At 47.8% G+C, this 17,706-nt stretch overlaps 1 protein-coding gene across 2 annotated transcripts; it reads right to left on the reverse strand.

Moving 5' to 3' along the window:
- Positions 1–11,932: 11,932 nt before the first annotated feature.
- On the reverse strand, positions 11,933–17,407 carry DMRTA2 (DMRT like family A2). 2 transcript variants are annotated; one of them, XM_068163835.1, is made up of 3 exons: positions 17,182–17,407; positions 15,452–16,533; positions 11,933–15,265 (listed from the first exon to the last, which is right to left on the reverse strand). In XM_068163835.1, exons 2-3 carry the CDS (start codon positions 15,942–15,944, stop codon positions 14,388–14,390), a joined length of 1,371 nt encoding a protein of 456 aa, XP_068019936.1. In that variant the 5' UTR covers positions 15,945–16,533; positions 17,182–17,407; the 3' UTR covers positions 11,933–14,387. The 2 variants fall into 2 exon arrangements, with proteins under 2 accessions (XP_068019936.1, XP_068019935.1); XM_068163834.1 differs by lacking the exon at positions 17,182–17,407 and adding an exon at positions 16,677–16,751.
- Between the last annotated feature and the right edge of the window lie 299 nt (positions 17,408–17,706).

Consider the following 17,706-nt stretch of genomic DNA (forward strand, 5'->3'; position numbering starts at 1 on the left):
CAACCTCTCACCCAACGCTGACTAGATAGCGTTGGGTGAGAGGTTGAACTTGATGATCTCAAAGGTCTTTTCCAACCTGGTTAATTCTATTCTATTCCCTTCAGCCCTCTGTTCCTCAGAAGCAGGCACTCCTATCTGAGCTGTTGTACCTCAGCTTCATGCTTCTCTTCTCATATTTGTGCTTCACAAAATCAAAATGTTCCCTTTTTCGCTCCAGCAAGACAAAATAACCCCACAAAACTCAAGTGAGAGATGCAGAGCATGGGAGTGGGCATTCTGACCAAAAAACCAAACCACACAGCCACAGGCAGACAGGCACTGGTCAGGACTGATGCCTCCACCCAGACAGAGCTGCCAAAGGTAGAAACAGATGTGAAAAACAGCTGTAAAAGCCTTGAGCTGTGAGCAGTGCCTTGACCCTTCTCCTGGGGTGGAGGTGGAGAGGGAAGACTTGCCTCCAAAAGGTGTGCTCAGGCAGAGGACCTTCTGCAGCAGGTGGCTGAGCTACAGGAGGCAGTCAAAAGGTTGCATAGTATCAGGGAGACAGAAATGGGAGATAGGCAACTGGATTCAAGCTCAATCTGCACTGAACCCACAGCCTGTGGCCAAACAGCTCCAAACACATACACACACACACACCCCATCAGCACAGCCAGAAATAGGGAAAGCCAGTAAGGGTGGGGAATGGCAAATAGCAAGGGCTAGAACTAGCAGAAGGAAGAAACCTCTGTCAGAGCCCTGCAGAACTGATTCATGGCTCTAAAGATGGAGGAGGACAAGAAGCCTGCATGTGGTAGATCCACAGACCCAAGCAAGACAGACAGATCTGCTTCTTGCCATGTAACTACTTCAGCCACAAAGAAACAGTTCAGGGTGATAGTAGGGGGTGGCTCTATGCTGAGTGGCACAGAGGCACCCATATGCCATCCCTGCATGCTAGAGGTGAGCTGCTTACCAGGAACTCACATCAGGGATATAACAGAAAGGCCTCCTGACATCACACGTCCCGCTGACTATTATTATTCCCTGCTGCCATTTCACATGGGCAGCAATGACATAGCAGTGAGTAGGCTAAAGAACATCAAAAGGGGACTACAAGGCACTGGGAACAGCAGTGGAGGATTCCAGAGCACTTCACAATTAAGGGAAAGGGATTTGAAAGTGCTGACAGAATATGAGGGGGTGGAAATCAATGAATGTTTGATAGAGTAGTGTCATGGACAGGGCTTCAGCTGTCTAAGCTATGACACTTACTGTCCAGTCTTCCAGGGGCTCATGGGGTACCTCTGTCAGAGAAGGGAGAGAACATGTTTTGACAAAAGATTTCCAATCTGGTGCAGAGGGCTTTAAACTAGAATTGCTGGAGGAAGGGGTGATCATCATCATAGGTGTCTGCTACAGGCCACCTGACCAAGAAGACTGTATGGATGAGACCCTCTGTAAACAGATAGGAGCAGCTTTGTGTTCACAAGCGCTGGTCCTTATGGGAGATTTCAATCTGCTGGAAAGACAACACAGCAGGGCACCAGCACTCTAAGAGGTTCCTGAAATGCATGGATAACTTTTCTCCTCCAAGTGGTAAAGGCGCCCACAAGAAAAGGCACAATGATGGATGTTGTCCTCACCAGTGGAGGGGCTGGTGAGTGATGTGAAACTTAAGGGCAGCTTTGGCTGTAGTGACCATGAAATGATAAGAGTTTAAAATCCTCAAGGCATCAGAGAGCATGAAACAAGCTCACTGCTCTGAATTTCAAGAGAGCAGATTTCATCCTCTTCAGGGATCTGCTTGGTGTAGTGCCACAGGGTAAAGCCCTAGAGGAAAGAGGGGCCCAAGAAAGCTGGTCAATATTCAAGGACTGTCTCCTCCAAGCCCAGAAGCAATGTATTCCAAGAAGAAAGAAGGCAGGCAAGAGTGCCAGGAGGCCAGTCTGGATGAACAAGAGGCTCCTGGACTTACTGGGCAAACATGCAGAGTCTATAAGCAATGGAAGCAAAAAGAGTCCACAAGGGAAAACTACAAAGAAGTTGTCTAAGCAGCCAGGACCAGGTTAGAAAAGCAAAAGTGCACACAGAATTAAATTTGGCTAGGGACATAAAAGGGGATAAGAATTTCTTCAGGCACATCAGGGAAAAAAGGGTGGCTAGGAAAGATGTAAGACCTTTCCAGGAGGAGAATGAAGTCCTGATCACAACAGATATGGAGAAGACTGAGGTGCTTAATGTCTGCTTTGCCTCAGTGTTCACCAGCAAGGGCTCTAGCTGTGCTGCCCAAGCTCCAGAAAACACAAGTGGGGAGTAGGAAAATGAAGATCTGCCCACTGTAAGCAAAGAGTAGGCTTGAGAACATGTAAAGAACCTGAAGGTGCACAAGTCTATGGGGCCCAATGAGATCCACCCACATGTCCTGAAGGAACTGACAAATGAAGTTGCCAAGCCACTGCCCATCACATTCAAAACATCATGGCAATCTGGTGAAGTCCCCACTGACTGGAAAAGGGGAAACATCAACCTCACCTTCAAAAAGGGAAAAAAGGAAGACCCCAGAACCTAGGCCAGTCAGTCTCACCACTGTGCCTGAAAAGATGATAGAGCAGATCCTCCTGAAGGCCTTGCTATGGCATATGAAAAATTAAGAACAGTCAACTGGTGTTAACCAGCATGGCTTCACCAAGGGCAAAATATGCCTGGTCATATTGGTGGCTTTCTGTGACAGTGTTACAGCATCAGTGGATAAGGAAAGAGCAACTGGTGTCATGTACCTGGACTTGGGTAAAGCATTTGACACTGTCCTACATGACATCCTGATCACCAAATTGGGAAAGTATGGACTTGAGCAGTGGACCAGCCACTGGATAAGGATTTGGCTGGATGGCTACACTCAGAGTTGTGGTGAATGGCTCAATGTCCAAATGGGACAAGTGATATCCCTCAGGGGTCAGTTCTGGGATCAGTGCCGTTTAATCTCTATTTATGGGAAGACAGTTTCAGCCTTTTCCCATCCCTCCTCCCCAGTGTTTAGGAACATAGCATAAAACTCTACAAAATAGTTACCAGGGTTGTGAACAACAGAGGTCTCCTCTCCTAAAAGTAACATGTCAAAGCATTTCCAGAAGCTTCACTGAGTCATCTTCTGCAAGTTCAAGTGATACCTTAGGTGGCACAGAGAAATTTGCAATATTTGAAAGACTAGAGATACACCTAAATTTAATCCTGTGTTCCCATTAAAGAAAAAATAATAATTCTTGAAGTATTTCTTTTTTTACATTTCATCACAGAGGTTGGCTGGTTTTGGTTTTATCTTCAGTCAGTTATACAGAATACAGAATTAACCAGGTTGGAAAAGTCCTCTGAGATCATTGAGTCCAACCTATCACCCAACATCATCTAATCAACTAAACCATGGCACTAAGTGCCTCATCCAGGCTCTTCCTAAACACTTCCAGTGAAGGTGACTCCACCACCTCCCTGGGCAATACATTCCAATGGCCAATCACTTTTTCTGTGAAGAATTTCTTCCTAACATCCAGCCTAAACCTCCCCAGGCAGAGCTTGAGACTGTGTCCTCTTGTTCTGGTGCTGCTTGCCTAGGAGAACAGACCAACATCATCCTGGCTACAACCTCCCTTCAGGTAGTTGTAGATGGCAATGAGGTCTCCCCTAAGCCTCTTCTTCTCCAGGCTAAGCAACCCCAGCTCCCTCAGCCTCTCCTTATAGGGCTTTCACTTTCTCCTTCTTCTCATAAAATAGAGCCACACATTGTTTGAATGAGATAGACTTTCTCATGCCACAGACCAAACTCCACCTTCAGTTCTGAAGCTGCATTCCAAAAGAAAAATCCTGGAGATCAGCGACATGTGATGGCCCCATGTCCTTCCTTCCTTGCCTCTTGCAATAGACCTGCAGTGTTGCCAGCAGCAGAGTGCTGTTTTAAGAGTGAATCTCATGTTCCTGATTTCTTTGAGTACTCTCTCATTTCCTTCAGACTGCCAAACCAGGATGGGTAGATGTGCTGGACTGCCAACAGGGGTTTCCCCTTTCCATCATCATAAATGTCTTTATTGTCCATCAAATGCTGGTCTGCAAATATTGGCCAGTGGTGTTTCTGTAACATTCCCATTAGAAGCCTGCAGGATTCTGCAGATTACACTTAAAAAAAACCAAAACAATAAAAAACAGTATTTTTTTTCACTTCACCACTCCATCCTCTTAAGTCTATTGATTTAATAAAACAAACCTCCTAAAATTATTCATTGTTTTTAATCACAGCGAGGTAAGCCCTTAGGAATAGCCACTTTCACTGCAAGTTCTCTAGGCAGAAAAGAACTCATAATTCATTGTCTGCCTAAGGGGCTCTCCAAGGAGAAGAATTTTACTTCTTCATCTTGTTTGCTCTGTTGGTTGATTGGCATGTATCTCTGTATATAACTATATCCATGGCACAATGTTATAATAGCAAGGAAAACAAAATTATTACCTCTGCCTGACATTTCATCAGCAGTGCTTGGGAAATATTGTCCCTGAAAAACACGAAACAGGGGGTTACAATTAACACTAAGAAGTGTTAATTAGACAGGGCTGGAATGACTTATTATACAGCAGAGGGTATTTTACTTTTCCATGTCTCACAACAGTATAGCTTCCTGAGTGAAGTCAGGGACTCTGCCTGTGTAGCTGGAAGGAAGGAAATGAATAATGCTATATTTTATTACTGAACTTATTTACAAGCATGTTCTTTGACACATGTTAGGATACACTCAGGACACAGGGTCTTTTTTGTTGGTGGGGTTTTTTTTTTTGGCCATTGTTAGAGCTCTGCTCAAAACTGAGGAATTTGACACATTTTAATGAATGAAGACAGAGTCCAGGAGAGCTTTCCTGCAATAGAGACTACACACTTAATTAGGCCCCTTATTAAAAATAAAGGCTCAAGTACTATTGAAGTCTGCTATTGAAGTTTTTGTGTGTCTCGTACTGAAACTGGTGACAGTCAATATTGTAGTCATTTTTAGAAAATACATAAATTGTTTAGAGTAGCTCAAGGTCACAGAGTGTTGGTAAACCAGCAGCAGAATTTAGTACACAAGCCAAATCTTCCGAGACCCATGTGCAGTTTTCACTACAAAACCTCACAGCTTCCTTCATTTACAAGGTCCCAGTACCCCTCTGCAACAGCAATATCTCATTCTTATTCCAGGAGAATTGTCCAGTGAAAGTTAAACAAACCAACCTGCAAAGATAAGGGATAATTGTAGCTTTCAAAAGACTTGATATAAGTTAATATGCTTTACTTTAAGTGTACCACACTCGGCAGAAGCATCAGTCATACCTCTCTTAATCATTCCATTTTCAGATTAGTCACAGAACAGATCAGGAGCTCACACCCACTAAGCACCAGCAGCATGTTGCTACCACAGGAAGCACTTTGATGCTGTGCATCCTGCATCATGGCAATATTCTGTGCTTGGGTTTACAAAGAAACAAAGGCTGGTCATGCCAGGATCTAGAAGCGTAACATCCAAGAGCCTCACTTACACCAGAAATTAGACTGGGAGAAAAGGAGCCCAAATCATTTTCATTTGTAGCAAAATAGAACCAAATCACCACCAACCAGGGTGATAAAATATTTTCACTATTATTGTTGTTCATAAAGCTTTCAGAAAAATAGCTACAACCTATTCTTTTTGGAAAATGAGGAGCGATACTCAGCAAGCAAAGAACAAACCAGTCCAAAAAAAATCATCTGTATGCAGAACTTCCTAATAAATACATTCCAGAGGGTGAAAACTGCAAATATTTTAAATCTGGCATATGATCTGAAGATCTGTTTTTAAAAATGCCCTTAAAGATAAAAATTTCATATAGATTTAATTCCTGTTATAACAAAGTTAATCCTTGGACTGGGGGGAGCATGACTTGCAATTAGGGTTAAAAAATATATACATATATACACCCATGCTACCATAAACATCTGCAAAAACAATAGAGACAGTCAACAAAGATGGCTCTGTGCAAAACATTTACTGAAAATCACCAACAGGATCCTTTTTGCTGTTGCATTTTGGATGCCAGATGGCTGGAAGGAGTTCCAGCAGGCAATTTCTTAATGAGAGCATCTCTGCCCAGTATCACCAACATCCATTAGATGCAGCATCTACCCTGCTGGGGCATTCAAGAAAACCAGACATTTTACCAGTGACTTCACCAGGTCAGTCTTAGCTTTTTGCAGTTTATGGAACATCATTTACTGTTGTTCAGTTCAGCCCATCTAATGAGGACAAAGTTTCCTTAGACACTTCAGTGATGAGGAATAAAATAACAGAGGAGGCAAAGCTCCTCGTACAGCCTTTGCTCTGCAGTCAGCCATCTTTCAAGGGCCCAGCCCGCTTTTAAAAGCCCACTCATCACCTCTGCTACCACTCATCACCTCTACTGCCACATACTTCAAGCTGAAGAGCTATTCCCCACTCAAAAGCCAAGTACACTGTTTTGTCAGCCCTGCTCTAGAGTTAGGCACAGTCCTGCTAGCCAAGCATACTAGACATCCTCATCTCAAACAGGTTTCAAGATCTTTCCAGATCAAAGGTGTACTTATCCTGACATGCAAAGATAAAACAAGTCCCTTCAGGGTAGTAGATGCTGAAAAATAGCTGAGGGCTCTCTCAGGAGAAAAATGAGAAAGCCTAAGTGAAAGATGTGCAGGATCTCAGTGGGCCAGTCAACTTGGGTTTCAACCTGGCATCAGAACCCATAGGCATTTTAGTGCAACAGAAACACAGAAACACAGAATGTTAGGGCTTGGAAGTCAACTCAATAATGGTGAAACATGCCATAACGCCTTTGCCATCTACTCTAAGTATTTGCCATGGATATGGGGTATATTCTGAGTATTTTAATACCAATACACTCCCAGTACATTAAAGTTGGGTTATTTGTCTAGTGTACTTGGGGCAAAAAGCCACAAGATGGATGATTTTCCCCCCAAATGCAGCAAGTGTTATACTGCTATTTATAATTAGGTTCCATTATATTTTCCAATGGATCTGAAAAATTAAATTCAACTAGTGTTTCATCCATTGAACAGGAAGAAGGCTATAACATAATTCTTTGTAGAGAAGAGACACAGGAAACATGTCTATAATTCCCACTGGTCAAGGCAAAGCTTCCAGGAAGAATGGTACAAATTTTGGAGGAGGGCTGGGGCCACTTTTTGCTTGCCAAATTTACTGGCCTCTTTTCCCAGTCTTGGCCACACTGCATTAGGATTATTTTCTCTGTGTCAAAATAAAGCTTCATAATGTGGATAAAAGGAATGATTAGAGAAACTAAACATAATTCACCCCCCTAAGCAGGAAAAAGCCAGTCATCTCAACTTTATTCCAGCACACTGGACTGAGCATAGCCATTTTAGTCCATCTTCTGTGAGCCTGATCATTTGCCATTTACTCCTTTTGGAGAGGTCTTTAATTAGGTTCTCCTAACCAGTACAAGATACCTGACTCTCCCCTTCCAAAGCAAGGGGTCTTTAAATTATAATCTCCACCATTTGCCCAATACATTTGGCTGCAAATATCTATGGCTAATCTTTCAAGCAGGGGAATTTAAATAACTGAGGAAATCCATAGGTTCTACCCTATGGGCTTCCCCAAGCCATGAGAAAAAAATCAGTATCCCACATCCCACTTACAAGAAAGTGAGGTAACATCTTGACACCTTTGTTCCCTGTAAAGTAAGTCCATGATGCATAAATCTGAGCTCGTTCTCATGCTGCCATCGCTACTCTTGGTTAGCAGCTCACAGGCTCTGAATCCAGCTCCCTTTAGCAGGGGTCATACCCTCTTCCCGCCTCTGACTTCAGGTCTTGGTGACCCTTAAGCCCTCTTCTGGATCTACTGAATGGTTTATAGGGGCCCTGCCTTGCTGGCCCCACTCCTGTCTGGTTGAATCTCTGTGAACCTTTCCTATAGTCTGGTCAGGGCTAGTACCCCATTTCACTTCCAAACATCTGATTTTAGCAATGACCTCAGCGTTTTAAGGCCAGCCAGTCTTGTTAAATCTCTCTGTAAACATAAACCCCAAGCAGATTTTTTTTAAAAGCCTTTGTAATTCATGCTTTCCATCTGCCTGTCAGACCACACCAAAAGACCTACCCTCTGTTTCTTGTTTCCTTTCCCTTTCCCTCTTCCCCCCAGGAGCCTGCCCTGCTGTCACAAACTCCTCAGATTTGCCTGATTAAATAGTCAGCTACTTTCTAAAGATATGCATAACCAATTTGCAATTATTGATGGGCATTAAGGCTTCAGGTACCTTCTTCTCAATTTATTTCTATAGCTTCCTCTGAAATTCATTACATTTTTTTCATAGTTGCTTTTCATCTATTCATGTATCGGGGGGGGGAAATTAGCCATGGAGAAACAACTCTTACAAGTTTTACAGCACATTAATAAAAGAAAAAAAAATGGGTGGGGAACATAGGGTGAAAGAACTTCTCTGAATTCATAGTGGGTACAGGCACACATACACTGAGAACATGCCAAAGGACCCATCCTTATCCCCCATGGATCTGCATCACAGTGTTCATACAGGCAGAGCTTCTATGTGAAGGCAGGGATCAGAACATATCACACATATCACCATCACTTCCAGAAAATTAATCCACAAATCAGTATATGACAAGATTTTGCTCTTCCATGCCATCAGAACAGGGCTGTCAGGAAGAAGTGTTTTTTAACCCCTGTAGTTTAGAGTTTGCAAGGAGCCAAGATAATATCTCAAATCAGACTTTAGCTCCCACATACAGGTAAATCCAATACTGCACAAAACAACATTCCAAACAGAATTATCTCCTGGGTGGGTGTCTCATCATGCCCTTGTCCATGTCTGCCAAATTCACACCTGGGGTAAAAATGAACATGAGTTTACTCTAGCATTTGGACAGAGCAGGCCTCAGACTTTGTTATGGTTAGAAACGGTTAGCAAACAGCCCGTTGCGGTTTAGAGTTGTATCTTCTTGTCTTTAAGCATTTTCATCTCTCTTGACATACTTGCTTCCACATGAACAATCAATGAGTCACTGTAAAAGCACCTGTCACCATTTTACACTGATGGCCACTTGCTCAGCCCTTGGCCTGTATTATGAGCATGCACTTAATTGAATCTCCTGACCTCTGTACAGCACCAGATATTACTATATCTGGAACTACGAGCCTGTCAGAGTTTTCCTTGAAAATATAAATCCTGCCACAGAGTCCTGCCCTACTCAGCCTGTGCAGGGTATAATCAATTCTTAAAGGCTCCCTCAGGAAAGACAGGTTATAATAGACTTTTAATACAGCCCAAGAAGCTGCCTTACCCTTTTCATGAACATGGCTGTCCTTCAAACTCAACACTCAGCAAGGGACACATTGCACTCCTGTAATACAGGCACCAAGACCTTATTCTAGTAACTCTTAAGTATTTCCACACTCCTTACTAATGCATCCAAGTTCTCTGTTAGCTCTTGTGAGGCAAAGATCTGCGCTGGAATTCACCCCTTCCACCCTCTCCTCACTTCTTCCACCTTCATCATTACCCAACACTGGACTTGTTTGCAAACCTACCTTCTCCAGCTCTGTCACCCTGTACCCGTGTTAGCCAGGGTGAGTCAGCTCATCTCCCAACCTTTTAACCTCCTCCCCCCACCCTTGGCCGCGTCTCTCTCATTAACATCACCACCCCGGCAGCTGCACCACACCCTCCCTTTCCCACAGCCCTCGATAATTTCCATCGAATCCAGCAACCGCCCGCAAGCTTTAACGGTGAATTAAAGGTTCCCCAGTTCTGGGGGCTTCGGGGGTCCTCAGGCCGAGTCCTGGTAGTCGCAGCGGGCATCCTCCGACGTCCTAACAGTGCACTTGGGACAGAAGCGTCTCTTCCGCCGGTTGTTAGACTCCCTAATAACACAGGAACGAGGGAGACTGACCGAAATTTAATAGTTTTCAAAATAAAGCATTTGTTTAAATTAATTTTCTCCTCCTTTTATGCGCTTTTTTTTTTTTTCCCCCGAAGAAGCTCGTTTTGATGCAAAACAGCATTGTGAGATTTCAGGGATTTTTTTTTTTTTTAACGTGGTTTCTATGTCTGTTTTCGAATTCATGCCAAACCACCTCTTCTTTATTTTTTTTTCCTGATAAAAAGATAGAAAAATATAAAGGAGAAAGTGGAAAGGAGCAATAATAAGGGGGGTAAAAAAAATAACTTTTGCAATGGAGTTTTAACATTTCTGTTAAAACCCGGGTGATGGAAATTGGAATGGATTCTCACTGATGCTAAAAGAAGCAGAATAAAAGTAAAACACTCGGTTGCATCTGTTGAGCTCTAAATGTGCTGTCGCTCCCCCAGTGTGAGTAGAAGCCCCCGGAGACGAAGGAAACCGGGAGCTGTCGTGCCCGGGGGTCCACCGGCAGCTGCAGCCGTGCTTTGACGGCTCGTCCCACGGAACTGATCCTCCTTGGTGTTTTCTTTTTTTCCTCTTTTTTTTTTTCTTTTCCACCTGCTTAATCACATTTAAATATATTAAATACTTTCCTATTGTTGCTCTGGTATAAAAGTAATTGCTGCAGTTGCCATGGGGATGTTATGACAACACGGGGGGTGGTGTTAGTGGATAACTGCACGATTAGAGGTGTCCCCTCGCCTGGAGAACGTGGGAAGTTTGCGCGCCTGAGACGCAAGTGTCCTGGGAACGCCTGGGCTCCCACAGGTGGAATCATCTCGGAAGAGGGACGTACCTGTGCTTGCACCCGTTGGGGACAAGGAAAAAGAGATGTTAGAGAGAGGGGAGGGAGAGGAGGACGGTGGGATGCGGTAAAGCCGCTCCCCCCCACCCCTCACCAGCGATGTCACCGTGGGTCCGGCTGCACCGGCAGCAGCTGTGTTTGTTCAGGGCCGGCACAAAGGCCATCCCGCCCCGGTGAGGGACACCCTGGGCTGTCCCTTCCTTCTTGTCAGAGGTAGCGCCGAGCTGCGGAGCCTTTTCCAGGACGGAAAATAAGGCTTCGAGTCCCGGGACAGTCACGGCTTCGGCTGTCTTGGGACTTGATGCCCCGTTTCCCGACAGTCCGGAAGGGGTTGGGGAGAGGTGTCTCTGAAAAAAAGAGTGGGAAGGTAGTAAAGCTTTCCCACACACACACTTCATACTTCAGCACCCCCACCTTCCCCTTCCTGGCTGACAGCCTCGCAAGCGAGTAGGAGAGGTTCATTTTAGGTGAAGGAATGTCATTTCGCTACTAAATGGTTAGTCTAATTTGATCTTTATTATGCTGTGGATTAGGGATGATTCATATTAAACACTAGTGCAGTTAATATCACTCCGGAACGTGTCCTACTGTATGTAGAGCAGCCGCTCATACAGCCCCGCCGCTTCCTGAGGCTCGTGGATTAAGATTTAATTAACAGGGAAATTTGCGAGAGCTCGCCCGCAGCCTCCCTGCTTTACAAATAATTTATACTCCGTTCCGCGGATTTTTATTCAGGTGACAGCATTTTATTTTACTCTAAAAAGCGACCTGAATATTTTATATCCTGCCGGAGGCTTCTGTTACGCGAACCTCTCCAGGACAGTTCCAAACCCAAGCGATTGTTTATTTCCCTTTTAATCTACGGGAATTACCACAATGTATCGGATTTTCTTACCCCCTCCTCCTACTCCCCCCACCCCAATTTAACAGCCTAAACTATCCATATGAAAGTTAATCGTCGTGATCCCCATTGTCGGTTGTATAAATCCAAGATCAAGCCAACCTCCAAGACGCGGCAACAGTTCTGATAAATTGCCCCGCTCGCCTAACTATACAAGAATGGCTTTTACAATTAAAAGGGGAGCTGAGTTAAATCAACAGCTCCTAAGCCCTTCTCAACAGGGCTAGAATAGGAGAAATGTGGCGACCTGATTTCTTTAAGTAGCAGCTCTTTGTAGCCCATTCATAACTCTAAATATGGAAACCCATCCTACACAGTCAGCTGCCAAGCAAAAAAAGAAAAAGAAAAGCAGAAGTTTATTCAGATGCTCAAAGTTCATCCTTTTTTTTTCCCCCAGTCTAACATAACCCTGGCACTTTATAACCAAACAGACAACTCCTTTTTCCAATTAAAGTGGAATTAGGAAACTCAATCAAATTAGCTCACTATTAAAGCCCTTCTTTATTAAACCGTTTTATTGTAGTAATATTAAGTTTCACCCACTCTTGGAACACGAGACTTTAAAAAGTTTCCCTTGTGATATTGATTTGGCTGCTCCCGGGATGGGTCAGGGTCAAAGGTATTTACCTGGGTGTAATCTGTAATATTTACTTACTCTGTTTTTTTTCCCCCTTGTTTTTAAAGAAAGTCTTAAAATTGTATCCAGCCAGATCAATCACATGAGGGAAGGAAGAACTGCATCTTACTTGCTCCCGTCCTTTGATTTTACCCAGGGGCTTCCTTCAGTAGCTACGGTGGGGTGTGTCTCCTCCCAGCCCCACCAGTATATTAACTGGTTGGTAGGAGCCGCGCTGTCAGCTCGAAGCCAATGTTTACACAGTTATATTTGAAGTGAGAAAGTAAACAGTCCAGCTGTGCCACGGAGCGGTTCGGTGGGATTAGGTTTCCATACCAACCAACTTTAGGAGCTTTTACAGTCTTAATTCAACCATGCGCTGCACTTGTTCTTTGTAATAGTTTTCCTGGGCCAAACGCTCCCAGGACTGGTTGGAAAATTGCGCTTCAGCCTTCGGAAGGATCAGGCTCTCTGGGTGCTGGGGGTACGCCCACTGCCCTCCGACTCGTCACAATAAGTAAGTAAACAGAGGGAGGAATGCCTTGCTTGCTTTCTGATCTTGAAGAATAGTCTGACACCATTGCCAAAAAAACCCAAAAAAAAAAACCAAAAAAAAGGCGGAAAATCAAAAGACAACAATAAACTAAAAGCAACAAACAAAAACAACACAGAGAAACAAAATAACCAACCCACGCGTGTAGCTTTTACTCTTGCAAAGAGAGGCAGCTTCGGAAGGACACTCAGCTCCAAAAGTACACCAGCGAAACCTTCCCTGCTCGTGCCCCCGGCACTGACTGTGTGGTGCCTTAACTCATTCTCCTGTTGCAAGCACGTTCTGAAAGCCCACCGCTGTTACATATCCCTTTGCTCATCTCGATACAGAAACCATCAAAACGTACATTCACATTTCAGACACGAGGAGAAAAAATTACCTCTGTGCTGCTACACAACCCACAACCAGCCAGGCAGGCAGGCATCTGCTTTAACCGTGCCTTTCTTCTCTGTGACCATGCCAGAGTTCCTAGGTGTGACAAAAACGGTGAAATATCAACGGGAAAAAAAATAAAAGAAAAGAAAAAAAGCTTAAATCTACACCCCCCCAATTTTTTATTTTCTTTTCTTTTTTCTTCTCCTGGTGTAAACAGTAAAAAGACCAGAACCAGAAATAAACATATTTGACCATTCCAGCTGATAAGGAAATTGCTCTGGTTTGTACGTTTCGATTTTATTTATAAATTTACTGAAGAATATCTGTTTTGACCATGATAAAAATGTAGTAAACATGTTTGTGCTAATTCCACAAACTCCTCTCAATACTGACCATACTTTTCAAATGGATTGCCCAAACACACTTCCACTGGCTCATAAAATACCATTTGCCATTTATAAGACCGATATTATTATTATTTTTTTTTAATAGAAAATAACATTTATTTCTATTAAATGGAAACACAGAATTACCTGTTAGAAAGAGCAAGAAGTTTGCTACATTGGAACAAGAAAGCAATTTTCTTGCAGATCACAAATGAAGGAGGCTTATTAAACCGTCATACACCGTTGGTGCCGGGGTCCTACGGACAGTTACAAATATACCTACTTTCCAGTGTTATATACAGATCAGAACATTGCTGGGGGTAGGAAGGAAAAGGCTTTCAGTTTGACAATGTTTCACCTATATGCCTGGTAAGTATTACAATGAGCTGTCTAACCTTTAGCTTAACGTTAATACCAAGTTCACCTACAAGTTACATTAATAACTTAGATTTCCATTTTATAACATTATACACTTGCTAGTATACATATATATATATATGTATGTGTGTGGGAAGGAGTGTGTGTGAGCGTGTGTGTGCGCACACCCCACGACGCACCAAGGATATCCATGCTTATGGCCATAAGCAACAAAGAGTGACTCATGTCTGGACAATGAAAAGTGCACCTTGATCACCGTTTAACACACCTACATCTGTCCGCGCCGGGCTCCACACGCAATCATCACCTGTACGGGGGAGAGGGGAGAGAAAGCCACCCGTGTCCATCCACCCGTGCCTACCTAGCTACACCTACACAGATGAGCTTTAGGAAGACACCCCCGCTATTGCTTCTCGGGGGTGTTGTTGACCATGGGCCCGTAGAGCCCGCCGGAGTAGACCTGCTCCTTGTGCACGGCAGAGCGGTCCCGCATGAGGTCGCTGAAGGCGTAGTCCATGGGCGGCCGGAACCCCAGGGTGGGCATCAGCCCGGCCGTGGAATAGGGGGTCATGAAGGCCAGTCCCCGGCTGTGCGCCGAGTAGGCAAGGCGCAGGGGATTGAGTCCCAGGTGGGTGCCCAGCGGGTAGGCACCGGCCTCGGCCCCGAAGTGCGTGGCGTTGGGCTGCAGCGGGGAGAAGGCAGAGCGGCTGCCCAGAGTGCCGATGGCGGGGGCCATGGCACCGGCTATCAAGGGCCGGTGATGGGCGGCGGTGGTGGCGGGGCTGGGTGGAAGACCTTGCAGAGCGCCGTCCCGAGCCCAGCCCTCCTCGGGGCCCTTCTCTGGGCCGCGGTTGTTGAGTATCTGCTCGATGGCCTGTACCACGTCCCCGCCGCAGCCCTGCAGCACCAGCTCCAGTACGCTTCGCTTGTGCGCCGGGAAGACGCGTGTCAGGATGTCGATGGGAGTCCGCTGCCGGACGGCGGCCGAGGGCGACGGGTCCTGCTCGTCCTTGTCCACTTCCGAGCCCGAGTCCGAGCCCAGCGGGCTGATGGAACCCGGGCTCTCCTCACCTTCCTTCGGGCCCTTGGAGACGGGCGAGCTCAGGAAAGACTCGCCGTCGCCGTTCTCCGAGCCCGAGCCGTGGCGAGCTTCTGGGGAGGAGGTGCCGGGCACGGACTCGCCGTCCGGGGAGAGAGGCTTCCCGCCCGCCTGCTGAGGGGTGACGGAGCGGCTCGGCAGCAGTGTCTTGGGGAACAGCTCGAACTTCTGCATCTTAGACTCTGCGGGACAGAGAGGGAGGAGACAGCTTCAGTGCGGCTGCCCCGGGTGGGCCCCGCGGCTGTCGGCGGGGCCCCCCCTGCCACTTCCCCAGGACGCCCCGGCTGTAGCTCCGCGCTGTGCCCCTGCCTCGCCGCCTCTCCCGGTTTCTTTCCTCCCCACACCACCAGCGCAGATCGTGGCCTTACCTGAGGCGCCGGCACCTCCTTCTCCGCCTCCCCCACTGCAGACGGAGCCGAAGACCTCGTACGCGGGCCGGGGCGGGATGATGCCGTTGGCGGCCGCCAGGGCCAGCCCCTCGGCCGTACCGTAGAGCAGCTGAAGCTCGCGGGCCTCGTTCTCCTCCTGGGCCTGCTGGCGGCGCAGCGCCACCTGTGCCGCCATGACGCGCTGCCGCTCGGCGATCAGGGTGCACTTGGCGCACATGCAGTCCTTCCAGCGACAGTACCGCTTGTGGCCCTTCAGCGCCGACACCACGCCGTGGTTGCGGCAACGGGCGCACTTGGGCGTCCGAGGGTACTTCTCGGCCGCCCGCAGCAACAGCGGCGGTGCCCGCAGCAAGCTCCCAGCTACGCTCACTGGCAACGTAGCCGCTGCTGCCGCTGCCGCAGCCGCCACCGAGCTGGGGGGTACCGGGGGCGGAGCGGAGGGCACACTGGGCATCTCGGACCGCAGCTCCATCCTAGCAAGCCCGTCTCAAAAGTGCGAGCCCCCTTCCCTGGCCTCCCCAAAAGCAACGCGGGGCGGGGAAGCCCCCGCGATGCACCCTCGCCGGACACGGAGAAGTTCGTGGCACCTTCAAGGGCGATCACGAGTGGGAGGTACACGGAGCCCCGCGCGCGGTCATGCAAAACCCAGCACCTACTTCCTCGCCTTGCTCACCGCCCCTGTCCCACGGCACACGGCTCCGGAGTGGAGTTCAGGTGGGGAGGCGGCTGACAGGAGCCTTTCTATGCTCTCCTCCCCTCTGCGCCCGAAGAGAGAATCTAAACTAAGACAATCCAAGAGAATTTAGATCTCTCTCGCCTCCTTGCTCTCCACGCTTATCTAGGGGGGTAACACCAAGTCCATCGCGCCGGGCTCAAAGCCGAGCTCTGCTGTCCGCGCTTGCGGGATCGCCGCTCCCCACGGCGACCCGCTGGAAACCCGAGCTGCTCCCCAACCTCAGGTCCCACCTCCCCCTCTAACTACGACCGCAGATTAAAAGGGTCCCTTCGAAGAACAATCCGGCACCTTCAACGACAGGATCCCTCGCCACAAGTCGCCGAGGCTAAAATCCAGGAGAGAATTAAACAAATCAAAATTTTAAACGAAAAATAAAAAATAAATAAAAACCCCACCCCGCTTCCCGAGCGGCAGGACTGCAGCCGGGCGCAGCGGGCCAGAGGAAACTCCCGGCCCAGATGGGCTCACCCGCCACGGCGAGCCGACTTCGGAGCAGTCGGAGCAGGCAGAGCCGACGGAGCAGGCACACCGGCGCAGGGCCGAAGCGGAGCAGGGCAGGGCCCCCGCGCCCCCCGGGACACGCCGCCGCCCCGCGTCGCCTGGCGCGTGCGGCCCACCTCGCGGCCGGAGCTGCAGGTAGAGCGCGCTGGCCGCCGCGCCGCGCGCCGCCACTCGCGCTATTGTTGCGCCCCGCGTTGCCATTAGGCAACATTTGACAACAATGTGGCGCCTGCTATTGGCCAGGGGCGGGAAGCGCCGCTCTGATTGGCCGCACGCCGGTCGGTCGCGTCCGCCCGGCGGCTGCCCGCGCGCGCCCGCGGAGAGCCGGGAGTGTCCATGGAGGGGAGGGGGGGAGAACCGACGGAAGAGTGGTGCGAGCGGCGTCCGCGCGTGGGCGTGGGCTCGGGCCGCGTGGGCGGGGGTGCAAAACGCGGCCCGGTGCATTGCTCCCTCAGAGCGCAGCTTCTCTGACCTGATCCGGTGGAAACGGCACTCGCCCGGCCAGCTGTTCGGGATTTTTGCTTGGGTGTCACTTGTCAGAAACGAGGGGGGAAGGTACTGTGGAGAGTGACAATTCATGTCTGCCCCCTCCCCTTACAGATTTTGTTTTCTGATTGTACGTAACCATATCTCTCTCCTTCCCTTCTCCTTCTTCCCATTTTCCTTTCTTCCTCCCCTCTTCCTTCCTTCCTTCCTTCCTTCCTTCCTTCCTTCCTTCCTTCCTTCCTTCCTTCCTTCCTTCCTTCCTTCCTTCCTTCCTTCCTTCCTTCCTTCCTTCCTTCCTTCCTTCCTTCCTTCCTTCCTTCCTTCCTTCCTTCCTTCCTTCCTTCCTTCCTTCCTTCCTTCCTTCCTTCCTTCCTTCCTTCCTTCCTTCCTTCCTTCCTTCCTTCCTTCCTTCCTTCCTTCCTTCCTTCCTTCCTTCCTTCCTTCTTTCCTTCCCTTCTTCTTTCCTTCCCTTCTTCTTTCCTTCCCTTCTTCTTTCCTTCCTCCTTTCCTT

This window comes from Melanerpes formicivorus, unplaced genomic scaffold (assembly GCF_026170545.1).
Source record: "Melanerpes formicivorus ecotype bairdi unplaced genomic scaffold, bMelFor1.0.p_v2 SCAF_75, whole genome shotgun sequence".
NCBI lineage: Eukaryota > Metazoa > Chordata > Aves > Piciformes > Picidae > Melanerpes > Melanerpes formicivorus.